This window comes from Erithacus rubecula (assembly GCF_903797595.1).
Source record: "Erithacus rubecula genome assembly, chromosome: 4".
Taxonomy (NCBI): Eukaryota; Metazoa; Chordata; class Aves; order Passeriformes; family Muscicapidae; genus Erithacus; species Erithacus rubecula.
In genome coordinates, this window is record NC_136686.1 from 38,460,068 (window position 1) to 38,484,122 (window position 24,055).

General features: G+C 36.0%; 1 protein-coding gene across 5 annotated transcripts in view; it reads right to left on the bottom strand.

Annotated features, from left to right (window-relative positions):
• Positions 1-24,055, bottom strand: part of USP15 (ubiquitin specific peptidase 15) — a 60,459-nt gene that overhangs the window by 16,345 nt on the left and 20,059 nt on the right. For 3 of the 5 annotated variants that reach the window (XM_079305308.1, XM_079305310.1, XM_079305311.1), the window contains 4 exons: positions 21,933-22,078; positions 19,411-19,472; positions 9,399-9,482; positions 2,771-2,915 (listed from right to left, as the gene is read on the bottom strand). In XM_079305308.1, the coding sequence (XP_079161434.1) occupies positions 2,771-2,915; positions 9,399-9,482; positions 19,411-19,472; positions 21,933-22,078 (437 nt within the window). Of the gene's footprint in view, positions 1-2,770; positions 2,916-9,398; positions 9,483-11,227; positions 11,380-19,410; positions 19,473-21,932; positions 22,079-24,055 lie in introns of those variants that run through there. The other 2 variants (XM_079305309.1, XM_079305312.1) reach the window with 2 other exon arrangements.

Consider the following 24,055-nt stretch of genomic DNA (forward strand, 5'->3'; position numbering starts at 1 on the left):
CAGCCCACTGAGGTTCCTCTGAATGGCAGCAAAGCCATCTGATACAGCAGTTGCTCATTGCAGATTTGTGTGATCTCTAGCCTTGCTGAGGGTGTACTCTGCTCCATCATCCAGGAAAACGCCTAGAGCAACCAATATTCCCAAGCAGAATTCCCTATTTTTCCATTCACAGACTGTTTGAGCCCATCTTTTCACTGGTTCCAAGACTAAAACAGATCAAAACATGTTCAGAATGCTCTGCCCATAGGCATTACAGACATAATAATCCAATGTTACTTTGATGGAAGTAGGACATTAAATTAATAGCAAATTAGCAGAGTGAAACGCATGCTTTCTGTGTAACTGAAAAAAGATGCAAGTGGTGGCAAGAGGAAGACTGCAGCCTGTGAGATCTTAGTGTGTTAAGAACATAACATACTTTCAATAAAAAGCACTTCCATGGATTTCTTAGATAACATTAAACTGTGAACAGTAATTTCTCTGAGACATACAGTAGGTGAAACTGAAAGATACTTTAATTTCCTTGCTAAGAAAGCCACTAAATAAAGCATTTGAAAAAACACACTTTCAAGGACATATTAAAGGTACCAGGCCAAACTAAAAGCTACACTGCTCAATAAACCCCTCATTTTCTTAACCACAGCACTGTCTTGGTAATCAACAAACCTGTATTTATTAATTTACACTACAGTTTCTCAGAAGTTATTTGAAAACTTAATTCTCTAGATGCAACTGAAAAGCAATAAAGTGAAAGTTGATATAATTTCTAATGCAGAGCTCAGAATTAAATCTGTTTAACACAATGGGATAATGATGTGATATGCAACAAGTTTGTTATGCTGTGTAAGACTCCTAAAGGCAACAACCCATGCTTAGAATTCTAACCTAGAAGGTTACTTTTGAATTACATATATGCAAATTATGTATAGCAGTTCAATTAAGGTTTGAATAAGCAATTAAAATTATCCTTGTTTAATCAGCATAGCTTGATGAACAAGGTAGAATCATAAAAAGCCTTTCATTATGTAGCAAGAATTCTTTGAATTCAACTTATAAAACATAGTTCTGGTTGATGCACTAGACAAAAACACATGCTTTTCTTTCTGCAATTCAGTAATCAAGAGAGGTTATGTGTAGCATTTTTAGTTAGAATGGACAATACAAAATGTGTGTCCCTCCTTTCAGTTTAGTCATCTTTCATGTAGAATGAGAAAAAAAAAAAGCTAATTACTTTTCGAGCTGTTCAATTTCTCTTCAAGTATCCTCATGGAAACATGAAACAAATTTAATTTTTTTTTAGAAAATTTTTATTTTATGGATGTCTTATATCAATAAGTACAGAATAAGCATGGAATAACCCTATATACCACTAACAGGTGGGGACTGACTGGCTAGAAAGCAGTTTTGCATTATATGACCCAGTGGTCCTTTTCTGTGGAAATGTGATTCTGCTGTTCATCCCCATGGGAAAGGTATCCAGCTGCAAATTGGGCTGTATTAGCAACTACAGTCACAGACAAAAGGGAGCAAATCTTCCTCTCCATTTGGAACTTGTGAGACTATTGCAGGAGTACTGTCCTGTTTAGGGCTCCCCAGGGTAAGAAAGAGCAGAGAAAGGACACCAACGTGTAAAAGGCAGAGTTGAATGCTTTAGTTCAACCTGAAGAAGGCAAGACTAAGGGGAGAGCTGGTGGTTCTTTGCAGCTACCTAACAGGAGGTTACAGAAAAGGCCAAATTATTCACTGACTGTCAACACAAAGAAGGGATAGAAGTATCTACACACACCATGGCACTCTGGAACATTTTTTTTTTAACTAATGTCAAAACTTCATAAACTTAGCTTACAAACGTAACTGAAATTGCTTTTTTACTCCAGGCTAAAGAAGGAATGTAACATTTGAGTTGCGGTTTTAGGTTTTTTCTTTTTTTAATTTTACCTAAGGAAATCACATACATAAGCCAGGAACCCCTGTAATGACCAAGGAGGAAAGGAGGATAACAACTCTGCAGCATGCTTGGTTAAGATTTAATATTTTTAAACTCAGTAGGAAAACATGTGAACAAGAACATTAATACATATAACAGTTTTTTGACAAAAGACTGCTCCAATGACAAAAGGTGAGTTCAAGAACTAAACAAAACAAAACTAAACTCCTAATTCTGACTGTTAGTTATTCTATAACTGCAGCTTCCATTTAAAATTAAAACACAAAGTTTCTCCATCTTGGTAGAGTAGTAGTAGATATACTAGTATTTCTCTTGGAGTCTTAGCAAAGAAACAAGCTAACATATTCCTGTAAAATACCTCATCCATGAAATAGCTATTCCAAGAGGAAAGGTCAAAGGAAAATATTTTCCAAGGTTCCTGCATGTTAACCTGTGCACTAAAAGTATGTAATGAGCCAGAAATAAAGACCCAGTAATCTAACAGTCATCTACTTTTTGACACTTTTTTCTACTACAATTGGTACTCAAGAGCATTTCAAAAGGAAAAGACAGTTTTTGTGACATATGAGCATGGCAATTATTACAAAAAGCAAAGAATCCCACTTCAGGAGTTCACTCATATAGAACACTGGTCAAACCTCCTTCTGACACTGATCATTCTGAATGCAGCTATATAAATAAAATTTTAAAGTACAAAAATAAATATTATTTCCTCACTTTTAATCCTATCCTGCTAAGTTAGTTTTGAAACATGATAAAATATAACAAGCAGATACTATTTCCAAGTAATAACACTAGCTGATTTTATTTTAAAGTACATACCTGAATTGCTGAATTCATGAAACATGTATTCCCCAAGTTACTCAGGCCACAGAGGCCTGGCTGCTCATTGTGTCTTCCTGGCTCTGAATAATCATAATTCTTATAAGCAGTATATGATGGGAGACAATAGTTTGAATTTTTCACACTGTAAAAAAACAAGACATCTTTCACAATGTAAACATGTACTCTATAGTACTTTAAAGCATACAAGTACTTCATAAACTTAAATGACTAAAAATGTTAAACTAACTTCTGCAAACAAGTAAAGATTTAAAACACTTTTGTAATAACATTAATGTCAATTTAAAAGTCACCTGTGCAAACAACCAAAATGAAACATACTGCAGTAACTGCAATTATTACATCCCTACCCCTTTTTTATAGGAGCAGCTTCACAGCTTACTCTATTCTTCATTGCTCCATCGTATTTAAAACACTCAGACTTTAGACACCACCAGCAGCAATCAATCATTTATGTTCCTTTTGCATCCTGCTACTGCAAGAGTGAGGTCGGTGGGAATGGGAATGCAGAGTTACAGGTGAAAGCTGAGATTTCCAAGGCCACTGTGGCATAGCTGCCTCACTGCATCAGACAGTCTATTTATAGCTTTCCTGCTAGGACAGCACAATCCAGCATGCAAATGCAGAAGAGCCTTGAGAGGTAAAGGAATGCGCAAAACGCCTTGCAACAACTTCAATACGAATCTGTTTGTAGAAGACTGAAATAGGTAAAATGATGATATTTAAAACAATTTGTTTACAGATGAAATACAAAAATATCAAATATAAACCAATACTCAAAACAGTAAAGTGAGCATATCTGAGGATACTAGGAAGGCAAAGAAATCTTCTAAGAGGATGTTTTGTAATATGTTAGAAAAAACCAAGGAACCACAACCACATTAACCATTTCAGGCACTGATCATAATGAAATCTGTGTGACAGCAGCTTTGGCTTAAGTTCAGGAGTATTTCTGCAGCTACGAAGCATCATTCACATTAGAAGCAACATGAACAAAAATTTGAAAGTCAAATACTAAGAATGATAAGGAAAAATATGCAGTGCAAAGACTCCATCCTGATAAATAACTGAGATTTATAATTGCAAAAGTCTAAGGATGCAAGTGCTCAATGGTTACACTCCAGCCATTATTCCTGAACACTATCATGCTCTTTACTGAATTCCAGCTGTCTCCTTGGTGCACAATTACTCACTTTTCATAAATAACTGCTGTTTTTTTATCAAGTTATCAAAAACAACAGAAGGGGATGAAAATTTCTCCCCTTCAATGGTCTTAGAAGTTTGTGTAGTTTATAACTTAACTGTTCAAAAAAAGCTCCTGTTATCAAACCTTTACATCTGCTAATTTCTTTTTAACAGCTGATTTTCCTGTTAGTCCTTCCCTTTTCTATACAAATGCATTTTCTCTGCTCTCTGGCTTTCCCCCCAAGCTAGCTAAGAGGTATTGTATTCACTGGTCATTCTCAATGAAAAAACCCTACAAAGTTAGTGCTCACCATGTATGAAAGATCCCCAGGAAAAAATTACCTTCAATCTCCCTTTGCAGTTGCAGCCCAGTTACTGCGGCGAACTCCAATTCCCTTAAGCTGGCAGGCCTTAGTTCCCCCAGGAATCAAAACCACAAGCTTGCCACTGGTGCTAATGCAACCCCCACAATATCAACCCAACAGTGCACAGCAGTAACAGAAATGCACACAACAAGCTTCTACTTTCAGCCTCCCTTCCTACTGCTGTCCTTACCTGACTCACAGGGAAAACAACTCATATGCTTAACAAAAAAGAAATATCTTTGTAATTTAGGAGATGTAGGGGTAATGAACAAATTGAATTTAATTCTTCTGGGGATCTTAATTTTTATTTCCCTCTCTGCAGCTTTCCCCTCTTCATAAACTGCCAACTTTCAAGGGACACTAGGAAGATAAAGAAATGCAACTAGTATTTTGTGGCTGCTGCTTATTCATGTGAAAGGTTTTCTCAAATTAGCTGAGTACCATGACGATTATTTAGTACAAGATAATTGTAGTGCAAATAGATTCAGTGTATATTTGCTCAAAGGGACAAACTGTCAGTTTACTTCTAAAAAGAGGACAATTCTGAGCTCTTTCAGCTTCTGTACTGGGCCACAGAAATATATTTGAGGGGTTTAGAGATTAAGTCATCCTGTGAGTCAGGTCTATTAATACATCTTTCTTTCATGGTTCTATGATATTTTATCAAAACATATCCTAAAAAACACTGTCTACTGTTTGCAGGATACTAGAAGATGTCTCTACAGCTCCATCAATCTGCAAATTGTTTTGTTGTGGAAAAAATATTTTTATATAAATGACATTGTTGCTTTGCTTTTTATGCTTTTTTACCTGGATGAAAATGAAATTACTATTAACAGCCAATAGCAAGTAGCTAACAATGGAATGCAAGTAAAGATGCAAGTCAAGTCTATATTAATTTAATTCCAACAGAAATATCCTAGAAAAAGTAACTTGTGATAATTGCATATCCCCAAGCCTCCAGTCACTTTTCCTGCAAAACTTTCCTACCTTTAATGAAGCAAAATGGTAGTACTAGGACAAGCTAGTCAAATAAGAGCAGCAACAGAAAGAAAACACTAATAATTCTTAGAAAAAATTGCTTCACAAAAGTAAAGCAAGATTTGAAAACATGAAAACATCTTCAGACCCTTGAACAGAGTTCTTGAAATTGCAAAAATGATAAAAGGAGGTTTCCAAACGAGATTTTATATTGTTAGTTTTGCAAAGCATGGATTTTGAACAGAGAAGATGGGAAAAGCATCACTAGTTTTGGAAAAGACAATTTGACAGTGGAATGCCATGTGCCAACAGGTATATATAAAAAGGAATTTGAGTTAAAAGAATGAGCCCAGAAAATTTAAAGTTTGGAAGACTTACTGAGCTCTGTAACATTCCAACCATTTTAATGGACTGCCAATATATTTTTGTGACCAGACCCTTTAAGAAACCTATTATCAGGTTTCATTAGATTTTAGAGACACCTGAAACAGCAGGAGAGGGCCATGTCACTATACAAACATTATCATCTTTATTTTTGTTCATCATCATTGTCTGGAGAGCAAAAGATAACACTACAGTCTATTTAAATTGCCTTTGTCAAAATATTTGCTTATGAGTCAGGTCCAACATGAAGGAACTGTTTCTAGAGTTAATGCAATGCAATTAACACTTGTACTTCTTAGAATAAGCATATTGAAATATACCAAGCACATGAACAAAGCTGCCAGCTATCTGTCTTAACACAATGGCACCACTAAATGATGCAAATAAGTCATTTTAGGGGCCTAAAGCCATGGTTACAAATGAAGGAAATAGAACAACTTTACACTAAATTCCCCAAGAAAAATCCCTGTTCAGGTGTTTTTAATCCTCATCCCACATAATTTAAAAAACACCGTATGGGATATGAAATGTACTGCTTTACTAAAAGCAATAAACAGAAATTCCAGTAAGACCTAAAAGATGCTTGACTCTCCCTGCTCTTCTGAACCCACTAACATGTATTATGCTAATCCTATGTTATTCTTGCTACAAGATCACCCATAAAGGCAAAAGAACATTAATGATCAATTGTTTGGAATCCTCTGTTCCATCAAATGCAAACTCACATTTAAAGAAATGAAGGCTTCAGACTGGATAAAATTTGCACTCTTTCTGGTACCTAATGTATGACTACCTCCACACAAAATTAAATATCTATGAATTTGAGGCTTACTCTTACACAGAACACCTCCTGGGTTAGAAAAACATTACAGAAATATGCACCATACAAAGAAACCTGATTCAGATTTTTAACATAATTTGTACTCTACAGATGAGCTCTAGTAATTGCAAAAGCAGGCTTACAATGACTAGTATTTCTGACCATTAATGCACACAACCTGTTGTTTGATTTTTCTGCCTTATACATTGTATTTGCCAGATAAAATTATCTTCAAAACAAATGCTGGTATTTCCTTTAGATCACAACTCATGCCCATATGGAGATGCCAACAGATCCTAGAAAGCCACAAATGCATACTTTCACTAATGTACTAAGGACATGTAGATACAAGAGGCAATAAGGCAGAAGCATAAGCATGGAAATAAATTCCAGACAAAGCTGACATTAAGTAGCTAATTAAGAAAATAACAAAGATAGTATTAATTAATGAAAAATAAGTTCTTAGACAATGAAATATTTGCAAGAAGAGTGGAACATTCTTAATGCACAATTATATAACAAACTTAAATACAGAGATGTATCTTTCCATTTACTATCAGAAGCTAAAAATTCTTAATGCAAAAGCATGTACTTTAAAGTACAAAGTGTATTAATCAGTATGACTTCATCACTGAACATAGACTGAGATAAGTGCTGCTAAAGATTCATCTGCATTACATCTTGTATTAAATTATTAATTTGTGATTTCTAAAATACTTTAAAGTCATCATAATTGGATTATTGCATTGTAAGGAAAACCATATACTTCTGCACTGAACGTCTTACACAGCATCCAGATGTACTGTGTTTTGATATACAAGAGAAAAATTACTGGTATTTTGTAACTACAGAACACATGTACCTATTAACTGCCTTACAAATGTTTAAGTTATAGTTAAATCACTTAAAAGGACGAATTCCTGATCAAATCTGAAATTTTTATGACTTTCTTTTAAAGACCTATTTCTGTTGACAATCATAAATTGTAAAATAACAAGAAAACAAACACAAACCTTCAAAACCCAGAATTTTTTATTGAGTTCTAAAAGCTCACATTTTGGCTCCAAAATAAACCAAAGAATAAAATTAAAATCAGGTAAATCACATGAACAAACTATTTTTAAAGGCTGCAAGAGCTGGCAGCAGGTTTCATAAGTGTCTCCAAAAAATAACTACATCACTAGCAAGAAGCTCAAGTTAAAAAAAAACCAACAAAACAAACAAACAACAACAACAACAACAACAACAACAAAAAAACAAGAAAAAAAAAATAAAGTCTTGATGGCTTGATTTAAATATCACAGCTCCCTAAAAAAAAAAAAAGTCACTGTTAAGTGTTGGGTTAGGCAATAGCACCGCCTTCTGCTTAAAAAAGTGGAGAAGAAATTAGTTCTCATCTGGAGGTTCAGCTCTGATCATGTAACTTTTTGCACAATCATATATACAATACTCTTCTTATTTACTACACATTCACACACACAGTACAATAGACAACAATTACATTTCAACTGTTCAAGAGTGAGAGTTGGGGCTACTAACAGTTGGTAGAAGCAGAAGTGAAACTTCACCCCTTAGGAAAAATCACTTCTGATAAGTGCAGTATTTAATTTGAAGATATTGTATATTTAATATTTAAGCCACCTTTTTAATATTTAACATCTTCAAATGTGATAACAAAATGCATGTTTAGAAAAATACTAAAAATTTTAATGAATTTTAAGAATAAGGTTCTTCAACTTCCTCCCAGCTTGCATTAAAGATGAGTGCTCTCTGGTTTCAAGCATTTGAAAGATGCTCCATTATCCATTAAAGTGAAATAATTCCATGTTTTTCTACATTCACCAACTTTTCTTACAGTTGTATCAATAACAACAGAAACTTAAACACAAAGTTGGCCGATGCAATACGAAAGCTATTCTTTTAGAGTTTTATCACATTATTTATGAAAAAGCCATCTAATTCAGAATATAAAGGAGAAAGCATGTAAAAGTGGTAAGTCTCTTACTAAGCTTTTGTTCACTGTAATAGTCAAGTGTTGCATCTTGTTGCTTGGGGTGAAGGCGAGTAAAGGAGCAGAAAAGCCTTTGTAAGGGTTTTACAGAGATGTTTATTTCAGCCACAGGTCTGCAGCATCCAGAGTTCAGGGAACAAAGGTGAAGGGCCTGGGGGGGGGGTGTTCAGGCTTTGCCAGGGGATGAGCAGGCAGGGAAATCCTTAGGGACCAATTACCAGGGGACAGGGGGTGCCCAAGGGTGGGGTTAGGGTGAAAAGGCCAACATGGGAACAGAGGGGAGTAACCGAAAGACAGGGAGAGGGCACAGGGCTTGCTCTGGTTCTCTAACTGGGAATGCCTTTCTGGGTCTCCACACAGAGCACACAGTCTGATCTCTTTTAAGTCTTCTAGCACTAACAAACAGAAGTTAAGATGCTGGCTACATTGCAGCTAACACAATTCAGCTGTCATGATTTGAAATCAAAATGTGATGCCACATATGTTGCTCTAACATCTTAGGAGCTATGAACCATAAGTACTCTATACTTTTCTCACTGTCCATTTAAATGCAGGCAGGATAATAATAGCAACAGTTTATTTCTAGAATGATAATCTCTAAATGAAGTCTATGCCTTTCCTTACAACACTCAAAATTCTTTTTAGTGTCTTCGCTGCTGAAGAGTTGCAAACATCTCTCATGTTGTTTCATTTCTTGATGTCAGCATTACCTACACTGTGAAACAGTAACCAATAACAATTCACAAGCCAAATATTGCAAAGCAATTAAAAATCCTTAAGCTAGGAGTTATAAAACATTGAACTTTGTTTTTATCACATGGAGGTGATAAATTAAATAATGTTTTAAGGTATATTGCTTACTTTCTGTTGTTCATGTTGTTATAATTATTTGATAGAGATGGAGAGATCTTTGGTAAAGTTGAAAAATTGGATGCACCTGGGGACCTTTAAAAATATGAAAATGATAAATTAGACAAAAATGCTGAGGTAGTAAAAACTATGAAAAAAAAGATAATTAATGAACAAAGCAGGTAAACAAGCATGGAAAAGAAATACTTTTATAAAAGTGGGCAAAGCACTAAAAATACCCAGGACATGCAGGCCTCAGAATTTGTCCTTTAAAACTTGAAATACTTCACAGTACTTAAACTTCCATAACTTGAAGAAACAGAGCTATTAAAAACTGAAAGCAAGCACAGGCCATTGTGCTAAAAAAAATTGTTTTCAGCTTGCAATGTGACTGTAGGTATTTTTGCCATTCTAAAACTTAAAATGTAAAGTTTCTAATCTGAGAATTTTATTAGTTTTTCATTTCAAATTAAATAGATTTTGAGATGAGACATGAAAGTGATTAAGATAAATACTTCAAGGTTAATTTAACAGCAGCATGGAACCATTTAGTTAAAACTGTCCCAGTAATATTGTTAGAAAATTTCAGGATATTACACACAACACTACATTTTTAAAAACCTTTTTTCTGTCAAAAGTAGAAACATTATGGCTTATTCCCATGGTTTAAGACTACTTTAGCATACCAGAATATTGATTATTTTCATCACAAAGACCTCTGAAGTAACAAATAAATATGATACTTACAACTATCTTGCAGTACGTTTTTCTTGAGCAAATCTTACAGGCGTGCAAGGAAAAGACAGCATAACTTCCCTGTTTTGTGGGCCCTGTGTAACTCCAATTGCACTGGAGTTCTGGCATCATTAAAAAGCTTTAAAATACACATCTCTGTGTTTAGAGAAGAACTTCAGCATGCTCAGGACTTTTGACACACCTTTCAAGAACTAAACTCCATAAGGAAATAAACATTTTTACACTGGAAATTTTCCCAAGTATATTTTCACATTTACTTTCCACTTTCTATTAATAAACATTTTCCAAAAGAAAAATTGCTGGGGAAGGCGAACCTCAACCCACACCACTCACACCAATTCAATGCCAGAGCTAGCAAGAGTTGCTGCCCAGAGCCTGGAAAGGTTTCAGAGGACAGGAGTAATGAACCTGACGTATAGCACAGAAGAATTCCATCCACTGCAGCCAGCACCCAAGTTTTGATGTAAAATACCTCCATAGAAATGCACAAGCATGGGGAAAACACAAGAGGAGCTGAAGACATGCATATGCCTATCCTATTGCCATCACTGGCAAATAAATGGCTACTGAACTTGGAGTATTAGAATGAAAGGATATAGGCTGTTTAGGAAGGACAGGCAGCAGAACCTCTCAGAAGCTTCTCTCAGAGATCCCTGATCCCTCATATGTAAGAATTAAATGGTGGGCAGGGACAGGCAAGTGTTATACTGGGGGTCTGCTATGGGCCACCCAGCCAGGAAGATCGAGGAGGTGATTGGTGATGGCCAACATGCTGCCAACTAAGGGCAAATCTTGTCAGACAAATTAGATGGCCTTCCGAAACAGGGTTAATTAGATGGATGAGGGAAGACTGACATCATCAGTCTGGACTTCTGCAAAGCATTAGACACTGTCTCTAAGCTGGAGAGACATGGATTTGACAGATGGACCACTGATGGATAAGGAACTGTCTGGATGGTTGCACTCAAGGAGTTGTGGTCAGTGACTCAGTATCCAAATGGAAACTAGTGGTGCTCCTCAGGGATCAGTACTGGGACGGGTCCTGCTTAGCAGTAACATGGACAGAGGGATTAGTGCACGCTCACCAAGCCTGCTGTTGACACCACACTGTGTTGTGTAGTTGACATGCTGGAGGGAAGAGATGCCATCCAGAGGGACCCAGCCTGAGAGATGTGTTGTTGCAAATTTCATGAGCTCAACAATAACAAATGCAAGGTCCTGCACTTGGGTCAAGGCAATCCAGACCACAAGTCCAGGCTGTGCAAATAATGGACTGAATGCAGCCCTGAAGAACATGGGATATTAGTGGATGAGCCCAACATAACCCAGCAATGTGAGCTCACAGCACAGCAAGCCAACTATATCCTGGGCTACATCAAAAGCAGCAGGGCCTGCAGGACAAGGGAGGTGATTCTCCTTTGGTCTTGTGACACCCCCTGGAGTGCAGTGTTCATCTCTGGGGTGACCAGCATAAGGACATGAACTTGTTCAAGTGAGTCTAGGGCAGGATCACAAGACAATCTGAGGTCTGGAGCATTTCTACGAGGACAGATTGAGAGAATTGGGGCTGTTCAGCCTGGGTAAGAGAAGGCTCTGAGGAAACTTTAGAGCAGCCTTTTAGCTCTTAAAGCGGGCTATGAAAGCTGGAGAGGGAGTTTTTCAAAGGCATGTTGTCATTGGACTAAGAGTGAATGACTTCAAACTGAAAGAGAGTATGTTTAGATTAGATATTGGAAAGAAATTCTTCTCTGAGGGTGGTAAGGCACCGGAACAGGCTACGCAGAGAACCTGGATGGACCACCCCATAAGTGTTTGAGGTTCAGCTGAAAGCTGCCCATGGCAGGTAGAAGGAATTACATCAGCTTTCAAGGTCCCTTCCAACCTAAACTGTTCTATGTATCACGACATGAAGAACATGTTAATTTTGCAAATATTCTGATCAACATTCCTTGATAATTTCCTTTATCAATTTAAATCCTTCTCTTTGAATATTGTCTTCAAAGAAGTAAAAGATTGACTGTCCACAAAAGATACCTAATTGAAGTCAATTTAAACCTATTAAATTCAGAACAATAGTTAAATTATGACATTCATACATGCATTTATAGAAGCAGCTATTTGATTTGAAAAATCTGAAACTTAAATTTAACTTCTCAAAAAAAATTTAAAGCTTTCATATAATTTAAACCAAATGTAATACAGTTTTAAATTTTAAAACGCAATGTAAAATTGCTGTATATAAAAGCTAAAAGAAATCAGAGTAAGCCAATTAAGGTCTACTAAATCAGTAAATGGCTTGCTTCTCAAATGCAGAATAGTAAAACAATTTCTCAACATAGCTACAACAGTAGTAAAAGCTAACATGCAATTTTGAAAAGTAACTTTTTAATGACGTAAAAAACAACTCCTACAAATTTATTTATTATAATTTAGCCTTTTAACAGCAAAAGACAGATTAATAAAACCCACTTCACTGTAGTATGCCAAAATACATGGTAACTCACGTTAGATACTCACTTGCCCACATATTTCATTAACACTACGTTAAATTGCACTAGAATTCCCCTAGTTACCAACAGCAAGAAAATAAACTCGGACATCAGCAAAAACAACTGCAGCTAAAAGAGTGTTTTTACCTCTGGAGGCATCCAGACTGACTGGATCAGGATAAAGAAAGGCAGATAAGACTTTCAGAACAATAAGAGAACACTCACAGGCCCTAGTCTTTACAGGGGACCTGCTGATGGGATAACATGCCAGGGCACAAAAAATGCAGGAAGGTTCTGGGATGCAACAATGACGATTATCTGATGCAGGCAACTGAGGAATCAACAAGCAGAGCTTCTTGGCGGCTTCTGATACTTAAAACCAAGGGGGAAGAACTAGTTGGGAATGCAAAGGCTGGGGCCTTGGCCAAAATGACCTTAAGATGGCGAAATTTGAGATCCTGAGGGAGTGCATGGCAGAAAACAGGAATACTGGATTACTGCAGAGCAGACTTTAGCCTTTACATGGATCTGCTTGGAAAAGTGCCATGGATACAGCCCTAGAAAGAAGAGGGGGCCCTAAGAGAGCTGGCTGATATTCAGAGAGTCATTTAGGTTGGAAAAGACCTCTAAGATCATTAAGTTCACTCTATGCTCAATAATGGTCCATCCAGAGAAGTAAAAAATCAAGCAAAGGCAGCAGAAGAACCTGAATAGATGGATAAGGAGCTTCTGACCTGAGTCAGAAGTGAAGAGAAAGTGTCTGAGTGAAAGCAGTGGTAGATCTCTTGCTTAACCAGCCTGACAGTAATCTGTCTCTTCATAGAAGGCTACCTTTGCAGATGAGGGGGAAGCAATGGGTGTGGTTTATCTCAACTTCCTGAAGGCTTTTGAGAGTGTCTCCTGCAACACCCTCATGGACAAGCAGATAAAACAGCGAAACTGACTGAAAACCATTTAATTATACCCCCGGAAGGGCAGGTGACAAATGGAAAAGCAGCTTGGCAGTGAACCACCTGGGGTCCTGCTGGACAAAAAGCTGGATATGAGCCAGTAGTGTGTCCTCAGACCAGCATGCTACACTGGGAAAAGCATTGCCAGCAAGCCAAGGGAGGTGATCTGCACTCAGAACTGGCTACAGATACCTGGAGTGCTGGGTTCACATCTGGGCTCTCTAGTACCAGAAAGGGACATTCTGCAGCAAGACTTGTGAGACATCACAAAGGTGCAGCATTTCACCTATGTGAAAAAGCTGAGAGCTGGGACCATTCAGCATGGAGGAGAGAAGGCTCCAGCATAAATGTATCACTTATATAAACACCCAATGGGAGGGGAATAAAGAAGATGGAGCAAGAACTTTCTCAGTGGTGCCCACTGAAAGTACAAAAGACTATGTGTATAAAACAAAAAAAACAAAAAAACCAACAACAATAAAAAATTCCATCTGAACAGGGAATATGCCTGGATATGGTCCTAGGCAATCTGCTACAGCTTCCTCATGCTTTGAGTCGGGGAACTAGGTGAGACTATGTCAAGAGGTCCTTCCATTATCAAGGACTATTTTCCTTGAGGCTATAGCTATGATTGGGCTAGCATCCAATTTTAAAGCAAGCTTTAGTTAGACTATTCTCTTCTTACAAACTTAACTAATTCAGCTAATCACACTTCTTTGGGGAATTGGCAGTAAAAAAGGTTGATATTTTAACATTCATCAGTCAAAAAAATTAATGTTCAGGACATGCATTTGTTAAACATTTTTCAACCCTCAATAATTGCATATTAATGAACGTGTTTGTTAAACTAGCTTGAAAATGTCTGTTGAACATGATCAATGTTTGGTGTTTACCCACAGGAGCTCCCACACATGGTTATCTCAATTATTATTTATCAGCAAATGGCAGTCTAGCTCTTGGCTGACAAACAAGCTGACAGCTCCTGCTTATACCATTTAAAACTTCAGAGTAATTCCCTAGTTAGCTCTATACATCACAATTCTTTCTTACAGAAAAGTCAGTAGAAAGGCGTATCTGTCTGCTTAATAACTGCTCAGGGGAAAAAACCAAACACATTTTTTCCTTTGAAGATTCATGGATAAATTTACTTAAAAAAAATTGGATAAATGGGCATTCTATAATTTTTAAAAGGACTGCTAAACATCTTTCATCCATTTGTTCCCTTCTCTTAACAGACATTATGGTGTCCAAGCCAGGAAAAGAAAAATATCAAGAAAGGGCCTTTAATGCTTTTTCAAGATTAAAAGATGTACAGTTTGAATCAGAAAAAAAAAAAAAAACAAAAAAAAAACAAAACAAAACAAAAAAAAAAACCAAAAAAACCCCAAAAACTAAGAAAACATTCATTATTACATGGAGAAAAAGAACTAAACTACAAATGTGTACAGTCTCACCTTTTTGTATGGTTGAAAACCGCCCCACCTAATTAAGAATATACTCCCTTTAACACATGAAAATTGTTTTAAAGCTAACAGGGGGCCATCTGTAAACTATGCTAAGTAGCCAGCTATTTGATTAGGATTATTCCACAATGATGTCTAAATGTAAAAAGTATCATAATGAAATCCATTACTTTTGATACACACAAAGAAATACAGATTGACAGGTAATTAAAAATTCTAAGTTTTTTACCATAGAGAAAGCATTTTTAAAGAATAGGATGGCTCAGTAGATTTAAAATTTGTTTTTCAGTTTTCTAAAAAATCCCAGCTACAACACTATTTTAAAGTTAGAAGGAAATAACCCACTAGTTTACAGCTCCTTTGCATGCCTTCCTAACTTGCTTTTATATTTGCATACAAACAGGTAACAACTTCTTAACAGAAAACTAACAGAAACCCTGGCTATTCAATTGGTAATCCATGGAATGTCAAAACTTGAGTTCCTTGCTTCTCCTTAAGTTTTATAATCACAGATTGGCTAAAAGGTTTTCAGTGATGTACAGTCTTTCCTGAATATAAGTAACTCGATTTTGTAGTACAGTTGCTTAAGTCACTTGAAATACAATATTGGATTTTTAAAATTTATATTTAATTTTTTAGTGTAAAAAATTCAAACAGGATTAGTTGCTTTTTCTGCCTGCAGAATAATTTCCCATATAAGGACACAGATGAAAATTTTAAAATCTGCACAGAGAACTCAAGTCTTCATTCAATACTGGAATCAGCAGCAACTAAGCCACAAAAACAACTGGCATCTGTATGTTTGCATAAGTTTGTCATGTGTATCAAACTGAGGAGACAGCTACTCACAGACATGTTAGTGTAACAAGATTTTCTGCAAAAATGATCATTACTAAGCAATAGCTCTTTTGGGAGTAGGTGACATTTAAGACATTCCAGAAGAAAGTTTCATAGAAATTAACCTCTCAGAGCAAAAAAAATCCCAGTAGCTGATATAAACAACCTCTCAGAAAGAAAAAAAATCCAGCTATTCCTAAATCTGACTGACCCTGTGAACAGGGTCACAGTTTAAGAATTCAGACACTTCCAGACAAAAAAAAACCAAGACCCACAAACATTTCAAACAGTGTTAAAATATGACACGATAGCAGATATCATTAAATCATGCAGGGTGTTACAGTGGATATTACAACTGCTTCCAAAATTAAGTAAATTCAGAAGTTAGAAGAACAGTACACATAAAATAAATGCAAGCAATGACAAGCTTAAACACAGAGCAGAAGTTAAGGTAACTAATTAATTAAAGAATTAAGCACAACATGATCTCTGCTCCCACACGAAAAGGATCCCAACTTAAAATCACTTCTTTCTAATTTCAGGAGAGACAATTATGATGATAATCAATTTTTTTTCTTGTACAAGATCATTATACTCTTAAGAAAAACAGAATTATAATTTTCAAAAGTGTTCCTTCCTCTACTGAACTGAGGCTCCAATCTGGTCACTTTCAAAGTAAGTTTTTTTCTTGTAAAAGAAAAGATGCTCACACCTTTAACACATTTCTCATGAAAAACTGACAGCATTCATCACCTGTAGTAGGAATACAGAAGAACTGCCAAAAGAAGCAACACAAAAATTGCTGTTATGCTTCTGCAAAAAAAAGGCAAGGAAAATGTGCAGAACACCTTTCCATCTTCCTGTTTCTCTTTTTAAATTGTCATAATATAGATTCTGCTGTCATTCTGACAGACCTCAAAAGTCTGAAAAAATGAGCAAACAGGAACTTCATGAAGTCCAGTCAAGGGAAATGCAAAGGCCTGCACATGGGGAGGAGCAATGCCAGGAGCCAATACATGACAAGGAGGTGGGTATGCAGGCAGGTGACCAAATGGAAAGCAGCTTGGCAGGGAACCACCTGCACAAAAAGCTGGAAATGAGCCAGCATGTGTCCTTGCACAACCACCTTGGGCCAGCGTGCTACTCTGCCAGCAGGTCAAGGGAGGGGATCCTTCTCTTCTGCTCAGGACTGGCCACAGACATCTGGAGTGTTGGGCTCCCCAGTACCAAAGAGACAGAGATATCCTGGACCAAATCCAGTGAGACACCACAAAGGTGAGCAAGGATTGCAGCATCTGACCTCTGTGGAAAGGCTGACAGCTGGGACCATTCAGCCTGGAGAAGAGAAGGCTCCAGAGCAATTTTATCAACGTATATAAATAACCAGTAGGAGGGAATGAAGAAGATGGAGGAAGACCCTTCTAAGTCATGTCCACTGAAAGTAGAAGAGGCAATAGGTATGAAACTGAAGCACTGGCTGCTCTTTGTACATGTAAGGAATTTGTTTCAAAACGGGAGTTATCAAAAAGTGGAATAGGTTTTCCTGGAAGGGTGCAGAGCCTCCATCCTTGGACATATTCAAAACCCATCTGGACATAGTCCCAAGCAACCTGTTCTAGGTGACCTGTCTTCGAGCAAGTGGGTTGGATTAAAGAATCTGCAGAGATGCCTTCCAACTTCAACTACTCTGTGAATCTCTAGAAAAGCTTAGCTCATGTTCTGAAATGATCCTGCCTTTTCAAGCTTTATCATCTTTCATTATCCTCTATGTTGCCATTTCTAAATACGGCCTTTCATATTTTGATATCAGAATTTGTTTACAATGTGTACTCTAGAAAAAGAAGCACTACAAAGAGCACTACTAATTTCAGCAGTGAGCCAGTGTATGACCAATGACATAATTGTAGGAAGGCATGTGGATATATGCTACTTGTGTTGACAAACTAGCACTACTAATTGACCTCACACAGAAAACTCCAAAGCGAGTGTTTAATATTTCTAACCTTTTAAACATTTATTGGGTTGTTCATGAAGTTTTAAACAGATGCAGCGTGTTGGTATCTGCTATTTGAATTCACTAAATTTTGCAAACTTTCCATTATTACAGTGCACTTGAATACTGAATTCCAATTTTCTCATATCCACTAGATCTCAAAACCATGCCCCAACCTCACAGCAATACCATTCATCCTAATTTGCTGGTTTACTTACAGAATCCCCTGACACCAGCATACTGAATTAGCATTCACTTGTCCCTAGATCAAAATTTTTCAGGAGATATTCTTTAATTCATATACTGCTCTTGAGTGCTTTCCATAAAATGGAAAAGAATTTTGGCAGAATAAAAGTAGATACTATCACCAGAATACCTTCTAACCAAAATTTGCAAAAGAATCTATGACAGTGAGTTATGTAAGTTCTTTTAACCTTTGAAAGATGCATCTAAAAGTTGACTAAGAATTTAAATTCCTACTAGATGCTTTTAGAGGTTAGATTAAACTTCAAGTACTCAGCATCCCATTATTTCTACTGCTTCAATATGTTACATCTTGCTAAGCAAGATTGTACTGCTCATACTTACATTGAGCTCAGACTTCATTAAATAACTTAATGGAAACTAGTGTTCCAAATATAAGTGTTTGAGATAAACACTGAAGATACAGTCCTTCAAATCAGCAATGATATTATAAAAATGTTTAGAACAACAGTGACACTTATCTACATACATAGATAATCTCAAAAGAAATAAAGAGAACTTAAAAGAACTCAAACTTTTTAATCAAAGTATGACCAAGAACCAGTCAATGAAGGCAAAAAACACAGGTAACTATTTGTAAGGCTGACATCATATTAATTACATGGTTCCAACTGTTCTTCAAAACCAAGAGAACATGATTTAGACACTGGAAATAATATTAAAAATAATTAATTAAAGAAAAACACTAAAGTCTTTCTTTATATTCACTTGCCATTATCAAGGTGCTGCTGATAACATGTAAAACAGAAAAAAAAACCAACATCATCCTGCATTAACTGATGACAGCCCAACAAAGAGTAAGAGACACATGATGGTAATGTAGCCTGCAATTTAAACAACCTTTATGGGTAAATATTATGCTCTAGAGACAAAAGGAACAAGCTGTCCATGAAAATATTTACATATAAGAAAAAATACTGATAAAATCTGTGTTGACCTAACAGATACACTGTGCTTTGAAACAGATATCTAAGTTTTACAGTTTACAGATGCTAAGTTTTACAGTTTTCCACTGTGGATTTTTTTCCCATTTTTAAGCAGAATAATGTACATCCTTAGTTGAAATCAACAAAGTTAAGCAACATATATGCAAGAATTCACCATTATTATTCAATATTCTACAATGCACAGCACTTACAACATTATGTTCAAGTGTATTTTTATCTAAAATATTTGAAAGGTGATGTTCAAAATAAAATGCCACTTTTAAAAACTTTTTCATTAAGCAAAATAATATGCAAACTAATCATGTAAAGGGAATTCGTAACTTACTTAGGAGTTGAAGGACCTCTTGGCCACGTTCCATCCTCATTCTTCTGTTCTATCACCAGGACCTACCACAAAAAGTGTTACAAGAAAATTAAAATAAAAATATCAGTAGATTGCTTTCTGTTCCATCTTATTAATGGATTTGCTGACATGTGATTGAGAAAAGACTGATATTTAAATTACTATTCACTGAGATTCAAGGATATTCCATGACACCACATATTCCATCCATTATACAGCACCTTCCTCTCTAATTTTTTCACCCCTCATCTTAATTTGGGCAAGTCACTTAATATTTCTATTCCTCTACAATCCATGGATGGCAAGCAACTTATCTCTCAAAGAGGTCAGAAGATGACCTGCAGTGTTTAAACAGCACCTGTCAATCTATAGAAATCACATATCTATACAACAGCCCTGTAAAGAAAGGAATAATTCCTGAAAGAATTTTGCCTCACACATATAGATAAGAAAAAAACCCCAAAACATTCCAACAAAACTATTTTCTGCCTTGGCAGCCTTAAAATTATACCTGTATGGTTACTCCTGTGTATTTCACCAAAGCATTTATCTAATATTATTTCTTCAACAGGACAGTTGGCTAATGAAATTAATTCCATTCAATTTGTTATTGGGACGGAAAGGAGAACAGAACACTCAGTCCCACACACAGGCATCGAGTGTCATTTGAAACTCCATTGGGTATTTGAGATATCTGCCCTATGCTGGCAGATATGACACAGGACCTACAAACAGCTCATGCCTTTTTCTGGATTGACAGCTGAAGAGAGCTGAATCCTTTGAAATGGCAATAGACTCCAATACTTAAACTGAATCCAACTCCCTGCTTCCAATGCAACTAATTCTGCAAAACTGCAGACTGATGCCATGCTGTGCCTTGTATGTGTCCACACCCTGATATAAATTCAGGTAAGTACTAACGCTCAAAACCACTTGAAGATGTAATCACATCTTCATTCTGAACACACTTGAGTATGAGATTGAAAACAAGCCTTCTGTAATGACCAGCTTTCTCTCAGGAAGAGGAGTCGACTATCCTTGGTCCTAGATGCTGAAAGACTGATTCTCATACATCTCTGAATGGCTCTCAGAGGTAACTAAATAAAAAGTAGATTTAGACTGCAGAGTTCAAGGGAATCCCTAAAGGCTTGCTTCAGAAATCAACTGATAAATTCAAAGCATTAATTTACTCAATCATATACACTATTATAACTATTAGGTTAGACAGACTGTAATAGTCAGCATAACTATTACTAGATTAGGAAGCCCAGGAAGAAAAATAACCAAGTGTGTGCCAGCAAGTGCAACTGGCCAAATATACATGGCCTACCACAACATTTAGCATTTTCAGAAACAATGGTTAAACTCTGTTTTAAACAGTATTTATTTTGCTCAAAGTACAGATGTCACCTAGAGATCTTGTCATGGCTTTATTAGAACATGTTCACTTCATAGTTAATGCTTCACTGGAATAGAGGTAATTTGAAAGTTACATCTTTGATGTGCATCTTTAATGGAAAATGTGGCCCTTGTTAAAATCACCTGTGTGAGGGTTTAAGTGCATGCAGCATGAAGATGAGGGACAAAATAGTTCAACCAACAATTTTGGTGCACTGACTGGTGCACCTTCCATGCCATAAAAGAAAACTGAAACACAGCATAAATACTGCTGTTAAGTAGGTTAGAGTCAAGTATTTCAAGGCAAAATGAAATATTTTAATATATTCTTGACTAAAATTATTGCCACCAAATTTTATCCATTCACATTTGCAGTGTGACTGCATGAACTACAGCTTTTGAAAAAACATCCAACTCTACTGTAGACTAAAGAATCAGTGTAATGATCTGAAAAGTTATTTGATCAATGCAATTGCTCAGTCTGTTTATATTTATATTTTGTAGCTTAACATTCAATGTTTGTTCTTCATATTCATCTGGAGAGGTAAAAAATTATCTTGTGAGGAATTCCCCGATAAAGTGAGTTTTAAAGTGATGACACTGTCTCATGTTAAATCAGGTTTACAAACATCTGTCTCCGCTGTTCTTATCAAAGTGTTTTCATTTTTTTTTTTGTATGTGAAATCTAGACATTGCAATCTGAGTAGAATACTCAGGTGGACTCAGGAAGATTTATTCTTTCAGAATATCTATTCTTCAGATTTTGGGTTTCATGATAGGAACATATCCAAGAATCTAGGAATAATTATTTCAGATTTTACCAAATTCATGTCAGCAATTCAATAAAATTTGGTAAACATAAAATTTCAAATTTAAAAGTATATTAAAAATTTTAATTTTAATTCACCAGGAGAGTTACATTTTTCTTTAATATCTCTTTTCAGCCTTTAATCCTATAAATACACAAAAAGGCTACTTTAATTTCAACAAATTTGTTCACAAAATCCTCTGTCCTAATATCATATATTAGAAAGTGATTTTCATTTAAAAAGAAGCAAAAATCATTGGGTACATTTTCATGAGCAAAAAGAAAAGAAATACTGTACCTGTCCCTGATATAAACCAGCATCCTGTATGGTACTGTCTGGTTTATTCAAAGGTTCAAAAGTATTACTCATGTATTTGTTCCACAATCTGGTCTCTTTTTCACTTGGAATATTGAAGATTTTTCTTATCTCCTTTTCAATTGTGTCTGTTTTGTGAAGGAAAAAACACAAGTTTAGCATTTCAATACACAAACTGTGTAAGGTCAAATAAAGCAAAAGAATTCATCTCCTCATATTCAAAATATAAATGAATCTGTAGAAAGTGCCATGCAACTGCATCATTTTGCAGGACAAGTAGGAAGTTGCCAGTTAGCTTGCATTTCAAATGGAAACAGTGAGAAGACTGAATCCCTCAGCAAAACAGACCAAATAAAGAGAAGTTAATAAATAACAGGACAGAAGCCATCTACTAATTACTGAGTGTGCTATCAGAGGTGTGGGGAGGTAGCAAATTATCAGACATGAGACTGGTAGCAAAATCAGGTGCAGGAAGACATTCTGTTCCCTAAATCAACCCTTTTTGATTTTTAAGCTTCTACCAATATCTGAGTGCAACTAGCACTAACCACAACGTATATGGGTGAAGTTTAATTCATGTGTCCACAGAAAAACAGTGACTACTCTGTAAAACTGAAGTGCACAAAATTATTCTAAAAGGAACATGAAAGATTCTACATCCCTGAAATATTCAAAGAAAAAAGGTCTACCAGCTCCTACTCTATCTTAAAGAAATATAAGCAGTGTTACATAATTTTAAGGTAGCATAACTTACCTACAACTGAAATTTAAGAAGTCTTTAATTAATCTATTCTCCTTACACATGAACAGAATTTATTAAAGAGCTGGGTTTTTTGAACTACTATGTACAGTGCTGTTTCACAGCAATCCAACTTAGCTGCTTTTTTTAACTGGTAGACATGCAAAGGCTTGTGGAAGTTATGTCTCGTAACAGCTAACACAGAACACAAAACAGGAGTCAAGAAACATGTACTTTATCCCTGACAATCACTAAAAGCACAATTACAAAAATAGGCCCTGTAAGCTCTTTGAAAGATATTCCCTCCAAAGTCTAAGGACAAAACACTTGTGTGTCAGCTTCTCTTGCTCCCTTTTACTCAAGATTGTTTTCTCTTCCACTAGGTTAAACAGGAAAAGCCAAATTGAGACCCAAAACTTAAAAATACCTTGCAAAAGTCCAGACATTGGCTTGTGAAATGTATGACAATGGGCCAATATAATATTTGCAGCTATTGTAGGCAACTGAATGTAATTTGTTTCTATACTAGTTATCATACATTTTAGTCTGAAAGCAAGTGTTAGACTGGATCATCTGTTTTTGTAACAGAGATGATATAAAGGCTATGTAGGTGATATCAACAAGGCAACAGATTTATCTGATTTCTTGGCTTTAAAAAAAAATCATGTACTGTCTAAATCAATTCTCAACCAGTGAATTCAAATAATTATATGCGAATATAAGAACAAATCTAGTCAGCAATCGTGTAAAATAAACTAGAAAAATCTAGATTTGTCAATGGCTTTCACTAAAAGAATTTACAAAATATAATTTTTTACTATATTAATACCATGGCAATTAATTATCTGAGCATTGCAGGCCATTTTCTTCACAAGTATTAAGCTAACATTTATTATGTTAATTTTTAACGTATTCCAGCTTCACAACAGAACTGTTACAAGACAGGAAGAATCAATTCTATTGGATGACTACACATTATGTCCAAGACTCTGGGAAGAGCATGTTGAACTGGACTATCACGCCAATTTTAAGACTGTGAAAATAAGATTATTTTATGTACTTCCATGAACATATGAACAATGCAAACTTTTTAATTATTCCTCCCATCCCCACCAAGTATTAATGAAAAGCTAACATATGAACTAAAGTGAAGTGCCTTCATTTCACAAATGAAAATGGATCAAATAGGTACTGAGTCACATTGTGTATGGGGTTGTCCTCCAGTAGAATCATGGATTCATTAAAGTTGGAAAAGATGTCCAAGATCATTGAGTTCAACCTTTCCCCAAACACCAGCAGATCAACTAAACCACAGCATTGTCACATGCTGTCAGATCTCAAACACTTCCAGGGATGGTGACTAATT